Source organism: Dromaius novaehollandiae, chromosome 16, assembly GCF_036370855.1.
Source record: "Dromaius novaehollandiae isolate bDroNov1 chromosome 16, bDroNov1.hap1, whole genome shotgun sequence".
Classification (NCBI taxonomy): domain Eukaryota; kingdom Metazoa; phylum Chordata; class Aves; order Casuariiformes; family Dromaiidae; genus Dromaius; species Dromaius novaehollandiae.
This window is the reverse complement of record NC_088113.1, coordinates 11,637,085-11,661,542: the sequence shown is the minus strand read 5'-3', so window position 1 is coordinate 11,661,542 and position 24,458 is coordinate 11,637,085. Positions and strand designations below refer to the sequence as shown.

Sequence of the window (24,458 nt, the reverse complement as noted above, 5' to 3'; positions counted from 1 at the left end):
AAGTTGAAGACCAAGAGCTATCCTACTTTCCTCTTTTTTTTTTTTTTTTTTTTAATAATTTTTTAATAAGAGGTTGTACACATCCAGATTTTCCGGTAACTTTGACATGACCTTGTTATTGTATAGTTGTTTAATATCGCTAAGTAGTTAGGTTTGATAAAGAGTGTATGAACATAGTAATTCAGACTTGTCTATGCTTGAAAGTCAGTAGAATGAGGCATATTTAAAATGATTGAACTATTTTTGATTAATACCAGATGTGAATATTGTTCTTCCGGAATAAGAGCATCCAACATGGAGTTAGTTTGGGTTACTTGATTAGGAATAATATACTGGAATATCTCCAAATGCACCTTAAGCAAGTATTACCAATAATTTCCAGTGTAATATATGATATCCTGTAATTGGTAATCTTCTGTTTTCTCATCATCTCTCTGATGAAGCTATTTGGCTTTTTGAACCAACAAACAGTGCAGCTTTGGAGTAGTTGAGTGTAAACAAAATTTTTTTTTTGGTTGCTTTCTGTGGAAGTCTGTCCAGTTTGCAGGCCTTGTGTATGGGTGAAGTGTGGGACTCGAACCTAACCACTGTCTTTCATTATCTCTGTGCAGACAGAGTAGTACTGATAGTAATATTTTTGTCCCTAAAATAACTTTTGTCTGCTTCAGACGGTGTGCAAGAGAATTAGCACAGAATTTGTTGGTCGGCAAATTAATTTTATTCTCAGTGCTAAACCTCACTCATGCGACTTTCTTCCCTTTCCTTTTTTCTTACTGTTGCACTTCAGCAAAGCAATTGAGGTCTATTTTGGGGATATTCTGAATGTTTGTTAGCAACGAGCTTCACTGCAAATTTTCCCTTAAATCTGGGAAAGGGGCTTGGGAAAGGCTTGAGCGGAGCAGAACTGTGCTTGCTCTGAGATGGATGTGTGATTTGGTAAAGGAAAAAGAAGCAAAGGCAAACCGATGCACAGAGCTTGCGAGCGTACACTGTGCGAGCGGCTTAAGCTCCAATGCGGACGTGTGCGCTGGAAAGCTTGCCGGGTAGGTATCTCTAGCATTATGTTTTGGATTAAGGCATCTCTGTCTTGCTGACAGTAATTGTATGACTCTCTTAATTAGTGGGAACTACACTTCTTAGGAGTAGAAGCAGCTGTTGTGTAAACCAAATGCTGAACAAAAATTGCTGTTTTCCCTTAATAAAGAGCATTTTTGTCAGCAAGAAAGAAAACCCTTGGGGAGTGGTGATCATGAGTTAATCACACCACTGGGGGTGGGGATTCGGAGCAGTCCTTGCTGTCTCCTTCCCCGCAGCGCACCAGGAATGTGCAGCACATGAGAGCCGCGCCCCTGCGGCTCCCCAGCGCCGCCGCCGCCGAGGGTGCTGCGTGTTTGATGTCTCCTCTCTTCGGGAATTACTAAGTCTGCGGCCAGAAGTGCACATTCCGCCTCTGATCCTTTAAAAAATGTCAAAATACGCACAACTCCATGGAAGATTTAGGACAGTAATTATGTATGGCTTCATGTGATGGAAGACTCGCAGGTCCTTGGTGGGAAAGGAAGAGCCGAAGGCAAAAGGCTGAGTGACCAGACGCAGAGGCCTCTCGCAAGCGAGCGCCCCACGGCCGGGTGCCCGCAGGCCTGTGTGTGCCGGTCCTCAGCTTGGAAAGGGAATGGTGGGGAGCCAGCGGTGCGGATGGAGAGCGGGATGAAGAGCGCTTAGCTCGCCCGCTGCCCTCTGCTCGCGCTCGGGTGCTCTCGGCGCGGTTCAGGGAGCAGAACCTGCCGCGTAGCCACCGGCGAATGCCCCGAGTCCTTGCGGGCTGGGTTTCTCTAGGACCAGAGAAGTGGTGTTGCGCTTGGATTCGTAGCATTGCTTGGTCGAAATCCAGCTTCGTGTATCACATTAAAAACTGTATATACCCTATAGGGTTGTAAGGAAGACTGCCAATTTACAAAACATACTTCTGTCTTCGAAGCTTTATAGATATAATCACAAGTAACGAGTAATATTTATAAAACTGAAAATGTGTTTTTGTTAAGTTTTAAATTAACATATGTTGTAGATCTGATAGCACATAAAATACAATCATTTTTACTGGTTTATCATAGTTTGTCTAGTCTTTACCCCATAGAAACAGCAACATAAATTACAAATTTTTAAAAAATACACAGGATTAAAAAAATGCTATAACTGGCAAGTGCCCAGAGAGTGCCTGGTGTAACATTTATTTTCTGGATAGTTTAAGAGGAAAACACATTTTCGTAGAAGAAAATATAAAAACTATAAAAGGGAAATACAAAACACATGGAAACATTTATATTCATAGAAGGCTTTTTTTTTTTTAAAGCGCATTTTGGAGCAGAGCTGTTTATTAACAGAACCTTTTGAACTGATAAGCAAAGAAATATGGTGTCTTTGTTATCTCTGTAATCCTAAGATGTTCAGTATGTAACGTAACGGATGTATCTGAAACCGTATTTTCTGCATGCCCTGGTTTGTATTGCAAAGTGAGGCAGCGTGGCAAGCAATGATTCGCACCCATCAATGCACAGGCTTAGCATCCGTTGTGCAAAATCCATGTTAAGCCATGTCTGAGTGTCCTCAAGAGTATGGAGATCGGAGGAAGGAATTTTTAAAATATAGAGACTTGCACATTTCAGCTGCAAAACATGTGTTCAGTTGTCAGTTTTAAGTATACAAACAATCAGTTTTGTGTGGCAAGAGAAGACATGGGGAAGGATGACGGAGGCTTCTTTTTAAAAAAAAGATCAGTTCAGCAGAATAACATCCTTTCTGCTAGGAAATATTAACATTCTGTTTACATTTGAAAAACCTCTGGTTTCCTCTGCTCGCCTGCATTGTTCACTCGTTATGTCTCCTGCCACCTCTTTGCACCTTCCTGTGCAATGTTCTTTCTGCTGAGTTCTCTCCCCATCGTAGCCTTTCTGGGTTAAGCACAGTTAGAGAACAGACGAATGCGTGAACAGCTGATGTGTCTTTCTTTTTATGTGATTCAGTTTTTGTATTTGGACTCTATCAGATGTTTGGAACCCTTTTAGCCTTAAGCTATTTAAAGCTGCATCTGAGACTCAAATACTTAAGTTGGGAATCCTTTTATTACATTGCATAATCAAAGATTGGTGTTTCTGAGTAGAATTCCTTTTCTCTGGGTACAGTTAATAGGAAATAAGGTAGCATTCCAGTCATTAACATGGCCTTTTCCTGCACACTCATTTCCTGAGCATTAATACATCTGGATGGAAATAGGAAGCCAAATAAGCTTTTAGAATCCAAATGCAAGAGCTTCGCCTGGGGACCTGCTGTTTTTACACTGTTTCTTCCAAGGATAAGTGCACAAATTATAGCTTCCAAATAGGGCTCTATGAGTCTGTGGCAAACTGCCATTTGTTATCTAGGGATCCAAACCTGCTCACACGGAAGTCCATGAAATTGTTGCATAGGTTCGTCGGAAAGTACTTCAGCTTGGTAGAATGAAAGCTGAAAAGGGATCTGATAGAAGGCTATTTTAGCATCTAATTTTTGTGACAGGAATAGTGCAGGTAAAAAATGATTTTTAGGTGGAGCTCCAGTAATTTATGAACTTTGGGAAGTAGCTTTTAAGCATTGGCAATGGAAGAAACAGACAAATTTGTTGTATTTCTGATTGTCATAATTCCTGGTCTGGTATGAACAGCGAGTCTAAAATATTTAAGATACATCAGACCTGCACATATAAAACATGTCTGATGCATCCTGAAAACATCAGGTTCATTGCATGGGTAATGCAGGTCTAGCCCATCTCAGATGTTGCTGCATCTGTTCTGAAGTTCCAGTTGGGCTGCCAGATATCCAGAAATCTGAAACAAGTGTTAAAAAGGACATGTTCAAGGTAGTCCCGAGAGAAGGTTGCCCACCATGAATAAAAAACTCTGCAGTGTTAAAATTCTCTGGGAGAACTGGGTGAGAGCACTGCAAGAGGCATGCTGAAAAAATGGTCTCCTTTTCCACTGTTGCAACACTGAGAGCCAAGACAGAAAGGCTGCCTGGTGGCAGGGGAGGTAATGTGGGTCATGGGTGTGCTGAACAGTCTGGGAAATTGGCTTTATCTCATTACACAGACAAAACCAGGTAATAAAATAGTAAATATGAAGTGCAAATTATAATGCATAAGAAAGGCTTTAAGAAATCAGAATAGCACAAAGCAGTATGAATTACAAAGTGCAACATAGATATTCTAAATATTTCCTGTACATACATTACAGGTTATCACATCTGTCACATCTGTGAAAGTCTTGCTTCTGGTGCCTATCTTCCATATCAAAGTGTCATGAGTGGATATCCTGCCACTGTGGAAATTATACAGCCCCAGATAATGCAGCGTGAGAATCTTTTACAGTCTTCAATGTAGTCATCCTTATACCCCCCTTTAACATAGGTCTGTGCATTAATCTGTGTTTAACAGGTAGGGGGCTAAAGCCCACAGAGCTTTAGGATGCTGCTCAGGGTCACGCAGGAAGTCTCCGGTGGGAGAGGGAACTGATTTGTCATCCCAAGCTAGTTAGCTGCCCACCGGCCCCTCCTTCCCTTGTGCATGCCGCTGGGAGGACCCTATAGCTAGATGTAGGTGTCTTGGAGAGCTCTGTTGGTCTCTTTGCAAAATCAGTGTTTGGTGCAGTGGCTGCTATCAGTGGCACATCCTCAGGCTCCGCAGCTGTGAAAGGGTAATGATAGAAGGAAAATGCTGTGCCCAGAAGAAACAGTTCCCACTGCCACCTTAGTCCTTTAAAGAAGGGAGGGAGGGTTTTTTTCAGGCTAATATAGAGAATGTCTTTGAACTTTTTTTTTTAATGGAAAGAGAGAACTTGGAGGATAATGCTGAAGATGAGAGAGGCTGTGGAAAATACTGACTTTTCTATTCTCCATTGATGGCTAGTCTGAAGGACTAACAAGTCTGTGGCTAGAAAGTCAATGTGTTTTATGAATTAGTTTAAGAAACCCTGTGGAAGGAATAGTTTGCTGCAAGTGGCAGCAGCCTCATTTCCTAGCCCTAGTACTGCGGAAGTTGTAATACGTAAGATAGTCTGTCCAGACAACAACGTATATGAGCTTTATGGAGGACAGGACAGTGATACCCGAGTTCTGCCATCTGGTCTCTCTCTCTCTCGACTGCCTTTCAAAGTCTTGGCAAATACTCTGGGTTTACTCTACACATCATAAATCTGTCGCTAAAATAGAAAAGCACCCTGGCTGTATTTCAGAGGTGCTGGGCTCTCCCCTTTCATGGGATGGCCGTGTTGGAGCAGCGTGGCTCTTCCTCAGAGGGCTCCAGCGTGGGCGTAAGTGGGGCAAGAGAGGCACCTGCCCTGACGGGCTGCCCGACCTCTGACTGTCTGCGCTGCTGCTGAGCCAACCGGCTGCCCCAGCCAGCACCCCCCCGCCCCGTACAGCCTCCTCTCCTGCCCCTGGGGCGGCAGCAGCTGGCAGGAGGGGGGAAGGTGCCCCCTTCAGTCCTCCTCTCCTCAAAATCTCCTCTGGCCACCCAGAGCAGCCTCAGTCAGAAGAAATGAGGAAGGGAGATGTGGAAAAAGGTGAGTGAGTCTCAGAGGGCTTCCTTTTCCCCACAACAGCAGCTGCCGCAGAAAATGCATGGAGGCAGAAAGCAGGTACCAGCTCGAGCATCTTCCCTCCCCGCTTGCAGGCACTGGGAGGCGGAGGAGAGGCTGAGGGATGCTGTGCCTCCGGAGCGTGAGGGTGCAGTGAGCGGCGGTGCCTGATCCACATTGCTGACTACTGTGCTGTTCAAGCCAGTGCCAGACACGAGGGAGAAGTCCTGCCTGTGTGCTGCAGACTGTCTCCCTTTACCTACAGGCAGATCTTGGGAGAGGTAGTTCATGTTTTTATACATGTAGGTACAGTTTCTACAGCGGAGGATGGATTCTTGTTTACGTTCAGTGCAGCACAGGCCTGTTGTGAATGAAGAGCCTTTTCTCTGTGTCCTGGTGATATTTTGTGAAGGGATGTTTAGATAGTGCTAATGTACACATATCCGTTCCCAAAGCAGTGTGGGTGACACTTGAGCTGCAGAACTTCATTGATTTTAATGAGAGTCACGTAGCAAAAATTCTGCGCTCTGTTTTGGAAGCATGGAGCAGAGGGTAGTGTCACCAAGGTGCAACACCTCTCCTCTGCCTTTCTTTCCGAATACTTACCTTCCTTGGCCTTATCTTGAGCAAAAGTGGGGTAAGAACCTCCCCAGGGAATTTCGTCTGCGCTAGTGATTGGCAGTTGTAGCAGCCAGCTTCTTTTTTCCATTGCACGTGTTGCTACATATGCACGCTGGAGCTTAAGATCATTAACTCCTGTCTCTTAATGGGCTTGCTAGTTGTCAGCACATTACCCATCTCCTCCATCATCCATCTGACACCAGCAATTGTCAATCACCATTTATAATTTTCAGGAAGGAGAAATTGTAGCTGTGAGTAAATTCTCAAAATACCAAATCTGTGCATAGTACCATGTAGCCACATTTTCCTGAACAAACATGGCATTCCCATCCATTCCTTTAGACCTTTCTGTCTCCACCATCTCTTTTGGGAATGAGAGCATGTCCCGTTTTCATGCTTTAATTCTCAGGAGGGCTGTCTCTTGCATTATTTAAAGAAGTCTCAGTGGCCAAGTGGTTTAATCTCAAGATGCGGATTTCACTTTGAAAGGTTCTGCAAAACCAGGAAGTTAATGCATAAATAATAGCAATGCTTGCATTCTGTAATACTGGGTCTCAAGATAGTTTGCTAGTGCTAATGAATTAAGCCTTGCTCCAACTGGTGTGAGGAAGCATGCAGAAAGCACAAAGGTGGAGACAGATCTACTCTTTTTAGCTCTAGCTACCTCCTTTAAAATATACCTTATATTTGTGCTGGTATCTGAGCATTTCACAGTCCAATTGTTTGTTCTGAAGATATTCCTGCTGGTAGGAAAGTACTGCTGGGTGCATACACACCTATCACACACTAAAGGCAAACTTGTGTCTACAGAAGTTTGTAGAGCAGATCTGTGGACTCTGGGACACACCAAGTTCCTTGATTAGCAGCACAGAATGACTGGATTAGTCGAATGGTTGGATTAGCAGCAGTTGTAGTTACTACAAGCTAATGTAAGCTTTAGCCTGCATCCCTCCGCTCTCTGACAGCCATGCAACTTGAGCCTAGAATTTCGTTTAGAGGTTGTGTGTGGATGTAAGTCACTTTGGGGGCAGCACTTGGATTACAGGTTGTGCTATCAACTCAGGGGAAGCAAGCCCTAGTGATACTCTGAATCACACGGGAAATCAGAGCACGTCAGTGCCATGCAAGGTTGTGTGGTACATGGACCTCTAAACCAGTGCCAATATGGCAAAATTTAGTGTGGTGGTGAGTTACTTGCTTAGGTTAACATCTTGATGTGGCCAAGCAAAAGGCAAATCAGACTACAGATTAAACCTTCTTGGAGCCTGTGACAGGCATTTGGGGGCTGTAATCTCTTATCTTGGATGAGCAGCAGCTGGAACAGTTAGACGCTCTTTGCCCTTAGCTGTGGGAGCTATGGATTGAAGCAATTTAGCTCTGTTCACAGACCATGCTGCTGTGCAGGTCTCTGGCTACATTCAGACTCCTTCTCATCTCTTATGCAAAATGATGCAATTGAGCAGCAGTTTGCCATTTAGTCACTGGACTTTAAAACAACAAAATAACATGTTGAGGCAAAACAGAACATAGGGGAAAAGTGAAGTATTCCAGCCAACCTAAAAATGTGGGTGTTAAACACCGTATTATGTATCAAGAGGAAATTACCAGCCTTGATTAAGGTTTTTTTAAAGTATTTTTATCCAATTGTGGCTAGCTATAAAATACCATTGGTCTAAAAACCAATTAATTGTGAGTTGACAGTGGTTACCCCTTTTGCCAAACTCTGGTGAATATTGTTAAGTTCTAAGTTTTCCCATTGTTGTACTTCAGCAGGCACTGTTTAGCTGGGCTATTGTGCATTGAATCAAGTGACGCAGTGTCTCTTAGGAGCTCCTTCAGGGCAGGCAAGTTGTTCAGCTCTGTGTTAATCTGCCAGTCAAAATATGTGCCTCAATTTCCTAATCTTAATCTGAGGAAGAGTCCCTGCTAAACTCCTGCTTGGCCTTTCTCTTCCCACTCTAGCATATTTGTCTTTTGGGGAGCCCTCTCCACTTGCTATGTGCCTGTTTTGGAGGTTAAAACGGAACCAGGAGGTCTTGGTTGTGCACATCACTTGCTAATGGGTAAATTATTTGCTCTTCTGTAAACGAATTTCCTCCTTCATGAAATGAGCATTTTATTTCCCTGACACCCAAAAACTTAACTGAGGTACCTATATTAAGAGAGGTGTCTCATTAGAATCCCTCTTTAGTCAATAAATAGACAGGCTCCTCATGAGGGCAGTTAAAGTCTTAGGTGAATCTGATTTGCCCTTTGGTAGCATCTTTCTCTGCTAGTTATAGATCTAAACAACCTAGGTCCTAACACCTCGTGTGCGTTGGGATTAATCCACATCTGAACATTTCTGTGTAATATTACGTATGGAGTATACAGCCTGGCTTTATTTCCAGAAGGTCACAATTCTCACAAAACCCAGCTTCCATAGCTCCAATGGTTCCTGATGAGACCTGCTACAGGCAGAATTTTTATGAAAATCTGATTGAAGGGCCAAGATCCAGCTTCCCTGAATTACTAACGTGCGTCACTGGGACTGTTACAGGATCTAGCCCATGGCTAGCGTAACAGTCCATTACATGTCTGTGAAGTGGAGAGTTTGTTTTTTTATGCAATATTTTAATTTATTTGGCCTTGGTTCATGCTAGAAGCAAACATATGTGGCACGACAAAACATATTTTGTTTGAACTCGTATTTGACATATTCAATAGCATGTGATACCTTCATTTATTTAGCAGAATCCATATAAAGCAGCAACCCTGCTTAGATGAACAGCCTTTTGGAGAACAGCATCTGCAGTAATGTGCTCCCACCTCTTTAATTTAGCAGTGGTTCTGGCATTTTCCTATGGGATTGTGTTTCACTGCTGTGCTTGTGTTTGGGCTTTCCATGTGCCACTTCTAAGTTTACATTGCATGTTTTCTTTTTTTTAAAGGAATTAGCTAAGAGGACCCCCTCTAAGCATCCTGATCACCCAGCTGTCCAGAATGCATTGCAAGCAATGAAGACAGTCTGCACAAATATCAACGAGACCAAGAGACAGATGGAGAAACTGGAAGCCCTTGAACAGTTGCAGTCCCACATTGAAGGATGGGAGGTATGATGTGGGACTAGCAAGTGCCCTGGAGGCAGTTAAGTGCACTGCACAGCCTGACGAACTGAAGTTTAGTGACTCATACTGTGTACAGAGATTTCGGTGTCTTACGGGATATGTAAATGCACTTGGAGGTGTGGGTGGCATCATTCTGATGCGTTTAGAAGTTAGTGTTTACTTTGGGTGTGCAGGCTGCTGCTAAATTGTAGCAGAACAAATGGATCGTGAAAAAAAGCAAAGCATTGGAGCTGGAAAGGACTGAAATTTCAAATGGGCGGGCAGATTTCATTTGAAAGACAATCCAGAAGATGAAATTCAGGAGTGGTTTTTCTTCATTCCTACAAGCCTCTAGTTTTTCAAGGAGCTTTGAAAGCTAGCTCACTCAGCTTCGTACAGATTTCCTGTATAAAAAATAAAGATCAGATTAGACAGCAACTGGTATATTTGTATTTGCTCTAGTTAAGTTACTCATGGATGTGTTTCTAGTGCTGTGTTTATTAGTAGGTGGAACTATGTAGGTGGAGCCATTTACTGTGGAAGGGAGAAAAATAAGAGAGGGAGAGAAGTAGGATATGAAGTGTGGGGGAAGAGGAAATCTGGAAAGAGCCATCCAGTGGAAATACTGGGAAGCTGGGATGATGCACAAAATGTTGGCAGCTTGTGTTGTGATGTCTTTGAGGACCTTGAATCAGTGGAGTTTGGAAGCCTCTGGGAGATGCACCATAGGGAGTCAGTGGTGTTAAATGGTCTCATGGAGAGACTGGCGTCGGTATTTAGCGAGACTGACATTTAAAATGTCCAGGCTGATTGTTGCCAGCTGAGGATTTCTTAGCTGAGGACATCTTTTTAGAGGTCATGTAAACTTCCTCATGTTCGTACTCTTGGGTGCTCTCCATGACTCTTTTTGGGGTTGTTTTTTATCTTTTGTGTATGTTTTAAACCTTGCTCATTTTTTCCCTAAAGGATGTTCTTGGCATCCAGCTAAAGTTGTGAGAGCAACCTAGATATCCAGCTGTGTATTTTTTGGATAGCAAGCTCAGCAAACAAAGTCATATAATGTTCTGTATAGCAGGACTTCCAGAAGCAGTTAAAATCATTTCAAGTTCAATGCAACTCAGGGTCATTTGAGCAAGAGGCATGGTTTGAACTCTGGAGCCTCAAGCATGACTCTGCAAGTGTCCATGATGTCATACATGAAGTAATATCCAAACTTACTGCATGTATTTTTTTAGGGTTTAACTAATCTACAGCAACATTCTGATGCTGAAACCTCTTTCAGTTTTGTTTATATATCCTGTTTTGTAACAAAGTCACCTAGGTTACTCAGCCCAAAAGTTCAAAAAGGAAGGAGTGTTTTTCGCTCCCATTAAGCTGTGGAACATTTCTAAATCTGCTACTGGTATGTTAAAAGGAAGAAAAACAGCTTTATACATCACAGATACAGGCCAATGCCAAACATGATGGCTTTTTTTTCTTCTGCACACATAAAGAAAGTTGAAATTGATTGACAGCTTCCTATCTTGGGTTACCATACTGCCAAGGTCTTGCAAATTATGACTCTGGAGCAAAGTGCTGTGTTCATAAATACTGGTTTTAGTCCTTTCAGATGTATCTCACAGTTCATCCCTAAGAAGAAAGGCTGCTGACTCCTATCCTGAAGAAAGTTGCAACTGCGGAATTAAATACTTAGCTTTAGCAATGCAGTGATAGCAGCCACAGAGCTGCCTGTAGGTGGAAAAAGCATATAAGGCAGATTTGTGCCTATTTTCAGTTTATCTGATGGCAGTCTCTCCTATGAAATAGGAAAATCTCCCTTTTCCATTAGCATTGATATAAATTCTGAAACATTAATGGCCCGTATATAAGGTATATACTATACATAATAATTTGACAAGGCCTAGTGCTTCTAACCATTTCAATCAAAGGCATCTAAACTGTGAAAAATAAGTAAACATCAACTTACTTATGACCAAGGCTTTTATGATTATGAGGGAAGCAGCCTGACCGTGGGGAGTGTGCAAGCAGCCGCACCCTAAGTTCTACTGTAAATTTTCACCTAATTTGGAAAAAGCTTCATCTTGCCTAGGGTTTCTGTTTAAGCAAACTAGCACAGTTTCACTGGTTTCTATGACTATGCACTTTCTTCCAACTGTCCCAATGGGACCATCCTGCTCTTGACTTCGTCCTATGACTCTCAGTGCCACTGTCAAGATTTCCAACATGAAGAATGATAAAACATCGTTTTGCTTCTGCAGTGTCTTATCTTCTTGGTCTCTTCAGTCATCTGTAATTTCACTAAATGCAGTAAATATTTTTTTAGAACATTTCCTCAGTTCCACATTTTTTCTTCAACGCCCCTGCCTATCAGACTGCACCTTCCTCTCTAATGCAACCATTCCCCCTGTCATACACAGAGCAGACACTGGCATCATGCTATCCATCTCTTTCTAAATTATACTATAATGACCGGACATGTTGTAGTAGATCAGGTCTGGGAAACCTCTGAAGGTCTGCAGCTTGATCAGAGGTTTGTTCATCAAAATGAACTCAGCTCAGATTCATTCTTCTGGAATGCACAGAATGTACATCTACCCTTGTGGATGTATGCTGTGGATTAATTGCAAGCTGGCCAATTTGATTCTGCTAATCCTTCTGGGAAACACAGATTAGTTTAAAAAAAGGGGAAAAAATAGAAGTTGTATGAGAAGGGCATCTTTTGTATAGAATATTTTTATTTCTTCAGTGAAGAACCAGTTAATATGCTGTTTCTATTAATTATATATTGATTATTCTGTGCGGAGAGCTCCTTCTCATCAGTCCTTATGAATTATTTTCACTGAACAATTGCGACATGCAGAAAGTCCCTACATTCTCCCAGTCTGAAATGTGGAAGGAAGCAAAACCCCCATCACAGAAGAACAGCATGAGTTGTAAGAGATGTGTTAGCAGTCAGGCAGATCAATCATTTTATAATTGGCTGTAATTTGCAGTTCCACCAGCTATGGGTTGTGGGGTTTCTTCTGTTTTGTTTTGGGTTTTTTTTGCCTGCAGCCTAGTCCCAGTCTGAAAGGTGAGAAATCCTGTCTTGTCCCTGAAAATATCAAATAAATCTTCTTACTATGTTTCTTGGTTTTGAAAAATGTCTCAGATTGGTATAAATGTGAAGTAACTATGTCAACAGCACAACAGGAAATGCATCACAGTTTTCAGATACCATCATGATGGGTCTGATGGAAAAATAAAGATTCTTAGATTTTAAGGCAAGAAGCAACCGTTGTGATCATTTGCTTTGACTTCCTGCACAAAATAGGCTAGATTATTTTACCCAGTGATTCCTGTATCAGTAAAAGATTGACTCTGATTATTAATGTCACTGTGCTCATTGCTTTTACTGTCTTTTCTCTTCTTGGGTATCTTTTGGAAAATTAAATACTTGATATTTAGGAGCTCTGAAACCTTGATTTCCATGTTGGTAAACTATGTGAGCAGCAGGTTTTTTATGTTGTACATGCAGACAGTTTCTGCTCCTATTTATGTATTTGTAAATAGGGATTATAGTTCATAATTCTGAGATACAGTGATTTCTCCTGGATATGGCCAAGGTCATTTGGTCGTATGGCTATATGGGTCATTTTCAAAATAGCTAGTGCTTATTTCTGGACACGTATTAACTATTTCTGTAGAATGATTAAGAAAAGAAAAACATATCAGGACAGCAGATGGAGATACTACATCTAGCTAGTTCTCCCATCATTAAATGCAGAATGTACAGAAACACATACGTGGCACACACAAAACCAGTGTCACGAACTTGGCAACCTTTAGAGAATAGCTGCTTCATTGTTAACTAAAAGTGAGGAGAGGACAGCACAGCTGGCAAGGTTTGATTTTTGAAAACAATGTAATCAAAGCTTCATTCACACCTCTAGAGTGACTGCACTGCATTTAGAAAGGCTGATTTAAATTCAGTGATTATTCCTGAATAGCTTGATGGCAGCAGTCTCTGCCTTCCTGAACAGAATTTACTCATGTAATGTTTAAAACCATTCAAACAAATCCTTTTGGGGTGACTCTCTAGCTGGAGCCAAATTTCATACTTGTGCACAGAGTTATCTTCAGTTGTTTTAAGTGGAACTGATTGTGTTTTACAGAATTTTTGCAGTATTTTGGGGTATAGGGTTAATGCACCTTTGCAAATCAAGCAGTTTTGTTGATAATGGATGTCTTGCAATCCAAAGTCATTTCTCTTTTCCAGTAAGCCTCAAGGCAGTGGGTCAGATTATCTAATGTACTTCCTTATCTGCATGCTGACCATGGAAGGAAGTTACCGTTCCTCTAAGAAGTTGTTCTTCCTTCCAACTCAAATAGAAATGCAAAAAATAAAACGTGTTCTAGAACTGCATGATAAATGTTTCCTATGCCTCAAGGTATTTTTCTGAAAAGTGATCTTCGTTAATAAGATTCTTTTGTACATAGGACGTAATTAAAGACCAAGGAATTTAGGGCTAGTAACTAATGTCTAGCCAAATCAATCTTGTTTGGTCAGTGGAGCAGTTAAAGAGGTGCAGAATCCCCACTTTATGCACCTGTGGGGACAGGTGGAGTTTCCTCTTTCTGAGGGCAAGTTGGGACATTCCTATAGTTGTTTTAATTTGGACCCAACTGCTTTGGTCCTCAACAGCCCTATTTCAAGAATCATGGGATCACTTTTCCTAGGAATAATCTGCATAACATTTTGGGGAGTGAATGGCTTAGAGCCATCTCCTGTGGTCCTCAGCTTCCTAGGATCCTCCTAGGATAAAGAGTCCTTGAGCACCAAGCCCAGCTGTCTCTATCGCTGTTTATTGCATGTGATGGCCAGAGAGACAGTTAATACCAATTTATGTCACTATCAGAGCTACAACATTAGGGAAATACCATCATCCTTTTATAAAGCATTCCTAAAGCCATCACTTGTGATATTTGCAATGGTAGCTCAGGCTACAAAGGGAAGATTAATGTTCTAAAAATAATCATAATACAGCTGCTTCAGGAGTGGAAGGTTTCTTCTGGAAAAAAGTCTTGAGTTGGATAGGGAAGATTTATCACAGTATATGAGGATTCCATAAAAATATTTGTAATCCAGAGAAGGCATGATGTGTTTGGCCACATTAAGAAATTGAGGACTTCCTGCTTATGGGCACATTGATGACATGCAGAAAAAATAATAAAGTTTTAGTAAAAATGCTTCATTGTGAACACAAAAATGTTAATGATAAACAAGATTTATTTTCTGTGTTTTAGGGGTCAAATTTGACAGATATCTGCACGCAGCTCTTGCTCCAAGGGACTTTATTAAAAATCTCGGCAGGAAATATCCAGGAGAGAATGTTCTTTTTATTTGATAATCTACTGGTCTATTGCAAGAGGAAATCCAGGTGAGTCCCTCTGTCTTTGTAGTTTTATGGTGGGACCTACATTTTATACATAGGAAGAAAGGATCACTCATCAGCTGTTGTCCCTCTTGCTCTGTGAGGCTGAATGATGGGTGTATCATCTATTCCTTTCCTCTGTTTGTGGATGTTGCTATCCACTTAGACTGATGAACAGACGGACTCTCTACATGGTAGGGTAAATATGGCAGACAGTAATGGGGTCCCCTTGTTGAGAAGTGCCCAAAGGCAGAAGTTGATACAGTGCAGAAAAAAACACAGAAACTACAGAAAATTCTTATATCTGGAAAGCTTCTAGATGGATCTGGAGTGATGTGAAGAAAAGCCTTGCCAACTTTCATTGTGAGGTTATTCTAAGCAGAAGGTGACATGAAAAATGATATAAAGCCGAGAAGGGGCAAAGTGGAAGACTAAGAGAACAGTAGGTGGATGCAGGGCACAAAACAATGAAGAAGAGATGAAGATCAGCAAGTTGCTGTTCAGCATTTGCAGCCTACATGCTCTGTGCATTGTCTTCCTTCCTTATCCTAGTAACATTAATTTTTGCATCATTCCACCTTATAATGCTTTAACATTATTAACGCCTACTGCTTATTATTAAAATAGCACTGGCAATGTGGAGGGCAGTTTGTTTCTGCACCAGAACTGGATTTCAGTTCTTAAGCATTCCACCTTCACAGCTCCAGTCTCATTCTCACATCTTGGTCTTTTGCTAATTTGCCTTGCATTCTCTGCTCTTCAGCTTCTCCTCCTCCTTCCTTTCTTGTTATATTCTCCTGGCTCTTCAAGTTGTACCTCTTTATTGGTGCTTGCCAAGTTGAACTGCCAGCCCAATTAGAACTTCTCGAAAATCAATTTTCAAAATTTGGGTTTAATTACCAGGTTTTTGTTGAATGGAAATTTTGGAACCATCCAGCCAGGAAAAGATCAGTTCTTTTCCACAATGTTCAGACTTCTTGTGTGGCTATTGTTGAAGCTATAAAATAGAAAATATAAATTGTTAGATGAAATCTACATTAGAAATTATTAAAATATACTATAAACATTTAAATTAAAAGAAACATGTACATAGCACAGTCTTACATGCAGCTTATATGGCTTTTAATCTTATCTAAATGAAGCATTCTGACATTGTTGAAATGAAACAAGATGAAACATTTCATTTTGACACTTTTCCAGATTTGTCAAAATCTAAACTTCCATGTGAAGCAGAGTTCAGAAATCTGTGTGTCTCCTACCAGAAAACTACTTCTTTAAAAAAGTCAACTCAACTTGATATCTAATCTTTTACTTCTTCAGAGTTCTTAGAAACTGTCTTTCTAGTTCTGTTTGTAGTTCAGGTTAGCCAGCCCCTCCCACCGTCCAGGCACTTTTCCCGGAATACTGAGATTTAGGAAACAAAATGTTCCAATGCCTTTTAAGCAACTCTCTCTGTTTTTGTGCAGGAGACATTACTGAGCTACTCTGTAGTTTGGCTTGGTGTAAGGGGAGGCTGCTGTAACACTTTGATTTTCCCAGAGGATCAATATTGTTTATCTTTCTTTATTAATGGAGTTTGAACAGACTAAATTGTCCAGAATCTGATTTCCATTAGAAGCAGAGTAAGATATATATAAAGTCTGTTGAGTATTGTCTAATGTAAAAGATATATTTAGGGATTGCTGAACAACTTTAATTTTGGATCTTTCCTCTGTCTAGCTGCTATTTATAATTAGTCCAGGATGGAAGTGAATGTCTATCCAGTTGTGATAGCATGATCATTTGGCCAGCTGCTTGACAGACAACTGACTTGTTCCCGGGACACAGATTTTGAAAAAACTGAGTCTGTTGGCAATTTGAAATTGAATGACTTGATTCTTATCTCACTCATACTATGCTTATCAGATTCAAGTCACTGGAGCTATTCTTGACTGAAAAGTGGAAACAGAATTCAGAGCTCAGTCTTCATTACAGTGTCAGCTATGTAGCCATTTGAATTTGTGCATCACATCTTTTTGCAATAGCATAAATTATAAGTAGCTTTGTTGAGACCCATTTCAGACATGCTTAGAATCAAATCTATGTTCTTAGATCTAAGATTGCAATCTCATCTTTTGCAGAAGCTTAGAGAAGTCTGACAAACTGATGACATAGATTTTCAGGGCTGAGTATTGTTTTGTGTTTTTAGCAGTATCATAGACTGCTTTTAAATTGAATCCTGATGTCAGGAACAATATGTTTCATGTGGGGAAATGGGCTGAGTATCTGAAGGGTTTTATTAAGGCTGCCAGGACAGCTTTTCTTTTGACTCAACAGTCGTCTTTAGGAAATGATCTAATAGCTCCGAGATCTCAGTCCCTGTCAGTCTTACTGGATGTAAGTATCTGGTCATCACCAAAGGTATATTTGTCACTAAAGCTAGTTGTAAAAAGAAAAACTGTTCAGAAAAACATGATGATTCTCTTCTCGCCTCAGTTTATCATAGACATTTCACTTTGACAGTAATTTTCTCCACAGCTGTTTTTTATTGCAATATTCTTTGAATGTTATGAGCTCCTGGCAAGTTGCCACAGCAATCCCTTCACTGTACAGACTTTGGACACCTGCTATTTCAAATGATGATCATTTGACCAGTTGTGTTTTGGTTCACATAGCAGTGTTGTTCTTCGATATTAAAGCTCAGCGGGTGTCAGTTGGATAGTTTTAAACCTATTCTAGACAGAAAAACCCTGAACATAAATAGCAAAGAAGAGTGCTTTCCTGAATTTTTTTACAAGGCACTAGAACAGAGACACTTATTTAAACTTATGGATAAGGATGTAACGCTGGTGCAAAACTGCTGCAGCAGCACTTCTGTAAATGCCACATGCAGAGACATCTAATGTACTTAGAACAGACCATGTGACACTAGTCTCTTTATATGTTTCATTTTGAGTTGGGAACTTGGTACATGTACTGCAAATTTCCCAAAAGAGTAGGTGAGCAAACGGGACAAATGTGGCATTTTGTCAGATGTTATTAGATTTTTCATCCCAAAGCCACTTGCAATTCAGTTTTATTGACATTTCAATTAGTTCAGTCTTCAAGAATGTAAATCTTAATGGTGTCCCAGTCTTCATGTAATCTTGCAGAAGCAGCTCGTTATCACTGTACTGTTATTGCTGCCCAATTATCTTTGTGGGCTGACTGAGTATTCGTATTATTTACAATCACAGAAGTGGTCAAATACCAGGAAGCACTATTTTGGAGTCTTTTTTTTTTTTTTATAGTCACATCTCAGATAGCTTGGTGCTATTGTTTCTTGTGACCACTGGATTTAAAAAAAAGCTATTTATTATAATATGTATTATACATATAATGCATATGTTTCAATGTTTACTTATACGAAGTGTTGCTAACAGTCTAAATCCTAATTGCAGAGTTGCTGGGAAAAAAACATCTAAACGGACAAAGTCAATCAATGGGTCCCTTTATATCTTCAGGGGCCGAATAAATACAGAAGTCATGGAGGTGGAGAATGTGGAGGATGGAACAGGTATGGATCAAATTCTGTCTTTTAACAACACAAGTCCATATTTTGTGTTGGAAGTTGGTACAAAAGTACTTATCCATGTCCTTCATGTTTTTTTTAATGAGATCTTAGGTAACCAGTGTAACTTTTGATGTCTCCTTTTTAGACTAACTTACAGAGTTAGAAGAATGGACAGACTTTCAGGCATTAGTCCTTCGTTCTGAAGTGACCTCATGGAAGAGCAAAGAGCATGCAAAAGCTTGTCTATTTTCTCTCCTAATCCAAGCTGATTTAAAAAAAGATACTGTATCTTTCTTCCATCCTTTCCTTTCTTATGTCTTAAGCCATTACAGCTGTATTAACGTAACTGGTGAGTCGTCTTCTCATTTAGAGAACTACCAAGTATTAGCCTCAGCATCAAATCAGGAGCATGGGAATGTGGCCATGAATGAAATATGGGAATGGCCATTGCTTACTGCTCTTGTGTTCTGACCTAGACAGGTAGAACAGATGGATTTCTGATTACATCCACAAGGGCCACAGCTGCCCCTTCTCCTAATGTAATAAGTCAGGAATTAATATTATGTCCTTCTGGGCAACAAGTGATATCTCACGAGTTCCAGTGTCCTGCGGACAAAAATTCTTACAGTGCAAGATGCTAGTTAATCCCCTGAAAGTTCAGAATAAATAATCTTAACAAACCTCATGGACTTTTTCACTGATGTCATTGTATTTAAAATATTTTAGTTCTTCCTGCAAGATGAAATTACAAAATGTCGCTCTTAGAACTGAAACCATAGAGAAAATGGATACAGAGATTTAAAGGGATTCAAATTATCAGTGGGTCTGGGTTCGGCAATTACATAGCAGTCACGCTTCCTGCCAAGTATTTGCTCTTCTGGGCACAAGCAGAAGATGTGCTGTGTTTTGGTTCTTCTTCACTTTTTCTGGGCAAAGCATTGTGGCAAGGATAAAAATACTGGTCTATCTTGAATGAGACTTAAGTCACCAGTGCACCCGGCTTGGATTTTCCCCTTTGGCCTGGCTCGTGGCATGGGAAGAATTGCCTGGGCTTTTTCTGAATGTGAGGCTCCACTTCCTTGAGTCACCGAGACTCCTTTTCACAGACCTTTTTCACATAGTTTGTACAAAGTGACAGATTTTTCAAGTTGAACAGCCTAGCTATGGGTACTTCCATTAATATTTGTACTTCCAGAGTGGTAAGTAACAGCCAGTAATATGCAGAGTCAGTGAGATGCATCAGGATGCATGAGGAACACCTCCAAAAATCAAGTTCTTCAAATACTGATATTTGAGGAAAGGTGTCCCACACAGATCTGTTTTCATTGAAGGGGCAGGCCTGCCATTCACTGTGTGCATTGTGCTTCGGGTTTTTACAGCAGATTACCACAGCAACGGTTACACAGTGACAAACGGCTGGAAGATACACAACACGGCCAAAAACAAATGGTTTGTCTGTATGGCCAAGACTGCAGAGGACAAGCAGAAATGGCTGGATGCTATAATCAAGGAAAGGGAGCAGAGAGAGAGTAAGTGGATAAAGTATGTTCTCATGCACTGAATGAACTTGCGTACAAAGACAAAATGTTGTAAGTGCGTGTTTAAGTATATGACTGATAGGAAAACAAAAGGTTATGATTTTGTGGCAGACTTTAAATCTAGCCTTAATGACAAAGAAACTGAAGTGACTGAAAACAAATTTTTCTGAATGTGTTTCTTGGGTTTCTTATGCACTTGTGTCATATTTACCACACATTTTTACTTATCAGAGTCAGTTTCTTTAATGAATTGAATTACTGTGAAAATATTACATTTAATCAACTTTATTTTTTGGTCTTTTATTTGTAAGTAAGATAAAAATGTATTTGTATTTATCTGTAAAAGCAACGAGGGAAATGCAGTCTGCAGCCGTTTTCCAGAGATAGTGGTACAAACTTTTTACATTCTCACAAACTCAACCTCCATAATCTTGAAATAAAGAAAACAATTCATGGAGAAAACCTCTGGGAATATTTAAACTTCTTAGACCAAGAAGAGTGACAAATGTGTGCAGACGTTTGTCACTTATCTTTTCTTGTGGAATGAAACAAGAACTAAGCTTGTCTTGAAAGAGTGTTAGGCAATAGCAGCTCGCAGAGCCATAAATTGGTGAGTGGTAAAAGTTCTGAATTCCTTTATAAATTGGATTAATATATGTATTGTATACAGGCACATTATCTATATTATAAGTCAGTCTTTCACTAGTGAACCTGCTTCCCTCTCTGCTCAATGGGAACAATAATAGTTCATTGCCAGAGGAAATGACGCTTATTTTAAAAAGTTCTGCGCTTGACTTCTAGAAGTGGTTCCCCTCTCTGCAGACATATCTCCATTAAAAACATATAATTGCTCATGTATGCTAATATTGAAAGAGGTCAGTCTGAAACCCTTTTTAGTAGTGCATTTTCAGGATTTGCACTTGCTAAGCAACGTTGCTTTGGATTTTTTAAGTACTTTAAGAAAGTTACAGACCTGTCACTGAAATTTGATGAAAGCAGAGAATCTAAGCTCCTTTGAAAATCCAAACCTTAGTTTTTGTATTGCAGTACTTTGCAGCAGGAAAACATCTAATCTGCTAAATGCAATGCACATTGCAGTATTATCTATTATGATAGAATAGTAAATGTATATAACATACGTTGTCATGTGTGAACCCCAATGTACCTTTTAATAGCAAGGAATCTAGCTTCAAAACATAGACCAGGCATGGTTTAAATTTAAAAGAAGTCTTAACCGAGGCTTGCATTAAAAGCTAGAAATCACCTGAAGGCAACGGAGAGAATCAGTCTTGATTTTTTTTTTTTTTTAAAGGAAGTGTGTTGCTGTTCTGAGCTGGTGATCTGTTCTCATTGATCAATTCTGCATCTCACCATACTATGAGGATCCTGTTTGTCCATGTCATGCATTTTTTTTAATAAAATACATTTCCTGGCTCTTAGCTCTACCCTCAGAGTGCTAAATCATACCAGAGTGCTAAAGATCCAACATGTTTTCATTTCAGAGTGAGCTTTATGAGGTTGCCAGTGCTCTTTGGAATTTCCTATGTATCAAGGAAAATGTGTGAGGAGAGAGAAGATTTGATAAGAAGTAAAAAGACAGGACTAGAAAAATAAATCACATTTAAACAGGAATCCTGACAATATGGGGAGGAGACTAAAAAATTCTTAGGGAGGAAAGAAGAATTTTTCTTTAATAGAAAGTTTCTGAAAGTTTTCCATGTAGCATTGGCTACTCTGACACTTTTTTTTCTGATGCTTTTTGTCATGTAGTTTTATGATGTGGCAGTTGATGACAGGAACTCGGGATAAACATGGATATTCTGGCAGACATTCCAGGCCTTATTGGAAAATCTTCTTTGGGTCAGAGTACTTGCAGAGTCACAGAGCTGTCACTGTTTGCGTTAGAAAGCCTGGTGAGATTCCCAGTGCTGTAGGATGAGCTGGGCAGAATGTGCATTCCAGTCTGCCGTTTGCATCAGAGCCTGGGGAATTCGGTGATGTAAGATCGGCATGAAACATGTGTGCTATTACACAGGCTGTTTTCTATCATAAGTTCGCGTTGCAAATTAGCCTCGGCTACACGTGTCAGCCTGAACATTGAACTGAATCGCGGTATTGTGGGAAGGGGAAGGAGGAGGAAGAAGAGGATGGAAGAACAATGGCACTAAGCCAGGGGATTTGCAGAGCCAAAACCTTTAGGCACATTTTGGACACATGAAAGAAACGCTATGTTTGCAAGACAAAATGTTGCACAAGACTACTTTCTGGAACACACACAGCAAATCTCTAAAACAAACACATTAAGCATTTTCAAAAAGATAAAAAAACAGCTCTGATGACACAGAAGACTGTTAATTCTACTAATTCTTGAAGTTCAGTGTAAAGCTAGAAAATGAGAAGTGTACATTCTTTGAGAATAGCTGCTCACCCTAACTGAACATAAATTATGTTGCTTTACGGTATGATACTGATCACTTAAATTCTGTCAAATGCCAATTTCTGTAAAATTTAGGTACGTAAATCGAAGACCAATTCAGGCTGCAAATTCTCAAGGACTAGCTAGTCTTAGAGATGTCTAAAATCTGGGCCTCTGTTTTGGACTCCAGAGTCCCCTAGTGAATTTTTCCTGTCCATATTCAGAATTGTCCCAGTCATGATTCAGAGATGTACTTAAAGACAAGTAATCTCTGCTGAGTCTTGCTTCCTGCTCTGTCAGTTAGGAGTGATCAGAGCTCACCCTAATGCATTTAGACATTGGTGTGTTCAACACCAAGCATGTCAGTCAGGGTCATTTTTCAGTGCAATGAGGCAAAGAGGAGAGGAAAAAAAGGCAGTATGAGCAGAGCAGTATTTAGAGCACTCGTTTGGGAAGTGAGAGACTTGGATCTAGGGCATCCTTAGCCTAAAAGTTTCAAACACAGAGTTTCAGCTCCTCATCTGAGTCCACTTCAATTTGGGACCTAAAGTAGGCTGTCTAAATCCAATCCCTAACTTACATATATGCACTTAGTGCCTGGAAAGATTTTAGAGTAACATAGCCAGAAAGCAAAATGATTTGTTCAGGCTAGAAGAGGCAATGCATGCACAGCAGCAAATAATTTTTCTCATGTGCTGTCCTCCTAAAGCAACTTGCTCTTTATTTCTAGGTAAAGCACATTTTCCGGGGTCTTTTCACAAATCTGAAGTGAAGAGTGCCAGAAAATGCTGGTTCCGATGATAGTTATTGTAATATAAACACCTATTCTTTTCAGATAATCACCCTGACTATAGCAGCTCTCAGCTAACATGGGCTATGTGGAAGCTCGTACAAAGTGGAGGTGAAAATTTCTCTATATCCAATTATCTGTCATTCCTTAAGCCGTTCAGTATCTCTCATAATTAACTGGATAAGATGGCTGTCAATTTCTATTTTTTTAGCCTAGGGGTGTTGGTAAATAGGCTAATTAAGAAAGGATGAGAAAATAATGTTCCTGTCAACTTTCGATTTATTCAAGGATATGAATTTGATTTCAGCAGTTCTGTATTTCTGGCTTCAAGTAATAGAATACTCAAAAAGTCATCTGCTCTGATGAGCATTTAGCTGCCTTGGACAAGTCTTACGAAGGCAGTTATTTTAGGATCAGAAGTGAAATTGCAACAGAAATTCAGTTGCAAAAGGTATATATTTTTATCTTTCTTTATTTGGAACTTGCTTGTCCATGTTTTGTAGACAATTCTATTTTGTGTGATGTGATGGGACCGTAAGTTTGGAGTTATTTCTTCTGGACAATGGAGAAGAAAAGCTGCAAACATCTAGGTGCTAAACTCACCAATGACAGTTTTGTGCTTAGATCAATAAGCAATCCAGTTTCCCCTTTATTTGAAAAATAAGTCATGTAATTTTTGTGTGTCTAGCACTGTGTTTGGCTTCAGCTTTTGACTTTGAGCAAACAGTATCCAATGTTAAGGATCTGAAGGAATTCCTACATTGTATTCCAGGTTTGAAACTGGGAATGGAGAGGGATGCGTACGTCATGATTGCAGAGAAAGGAGAGAAGCTGTACCAAATGATGATGAGCAAGAAAGTGAACCTTATCAAAGACAGGAGGAGAAAATTAAGTACTGTTCCCAAGTGCTTTCTTGGCAAGTAAGTGGCATTTGAATTGAAACAGCTCTTTCATACCAATTAAAAGAATGGGCTCTGGATTTTCTGGGGACAGTGCTGCAAGGGCAGATCAGATGTGCTTTGGTGGAGCTTAATTGGAAAGGCCATAACCTCCATTACAGTTGTGGTTTATTAAAATTAATCATTAATTTCTATTTCACACCACGCACCGGCTGTACAGTAACAGCTTGTTCCTTTCTAGAGTAACTCACAGCAGCTGTTTCAAATCAGCAAAAGGGGTAAGAAACAATACTTAATTCCCAAAAGCTCGGGGCTGTTGGTGGCCCAACCTGCCTCCTCTTTTGTATACTAGCAGATGCTTACCAAGTGATGTTTAAATCCAGCAGAGTTGTCCCAGTCTCAGGATTGAACTTAGAGATTTCCTGTTCATTTGCCAATGTAACAGATACAATTCAAAGTGGTCAGGAGACTCTATATATTTGTTAGAAGTATAGGAATTTCTTTACTGGGTGGGAAAAAACCTCTTTCACTCAGGCTATGCATTAGAAAACAATTC

At 40.3% G+C, this 24,458-nt stretch overlaps 1 protein-coding gene and 1 long non-coding RNA gene across 11 annotated transcripts in view; one reads left to right on the top strand and one right to left on the bottom strand.

Annotated features, from left to right (window-relative positions):
* The window catches only part of PREX1 (phosphatidylinositol-3,4,5-trisphosphate dependent Rac exchange factor 1), a 179,036-nt gene that overhangs the window by 91,491 nt on the left and 63,087 nt on the right, over positions 1-24,458 (top strand). For all 4 annotated transcript variants that reach the window (XM_064521464.1, XM_064521462.1, XM_064521463.1 and 1 more), the window contains exons 6-10: positions 9,158-9,319; positions 14,600-14,733; positions 18,147-18,262; positions 19,639-19,788; positions 23,776-23,923. In XM_064521464.1, the coding sequence (XP_064377534.1) occupies positions 9,158-9,319; positions 14,600-14,733; positions 18,147-18,262; positions 19,639-19,788; positions 23,776-23,923 (710 nt within the window). The remainder of the gene's footprint in view (positions 1-9,157; positions 9,320-14,599; positions 14,734-18,146; positions 18,263-19,638; positions 19,789-23,775; positions 23,924-24,458) is intronic.
* Positions 9,314-24,458, bottom strand: part of LOC112986976 (uncharacterized) — a 276,385-nt gene continuing 261,240 nt past the window's right edge. For all 7 annotated transcript variants that reach the window (XR_010391885.1, XR_010391886.1, XR_010391887.1 and 4 more), the window contains 2 exons: positions 15,628-15,724; positions 9,314-9,717 (listed from right to left, as the gene is read on the bottom strand). This is a non-coding gene — a long non-coding RNA (uncharacterized LOC112986976). The remainder of the gene's footprint in view (positions 9,718-15,627; positions 15,725-24,458) is intronic.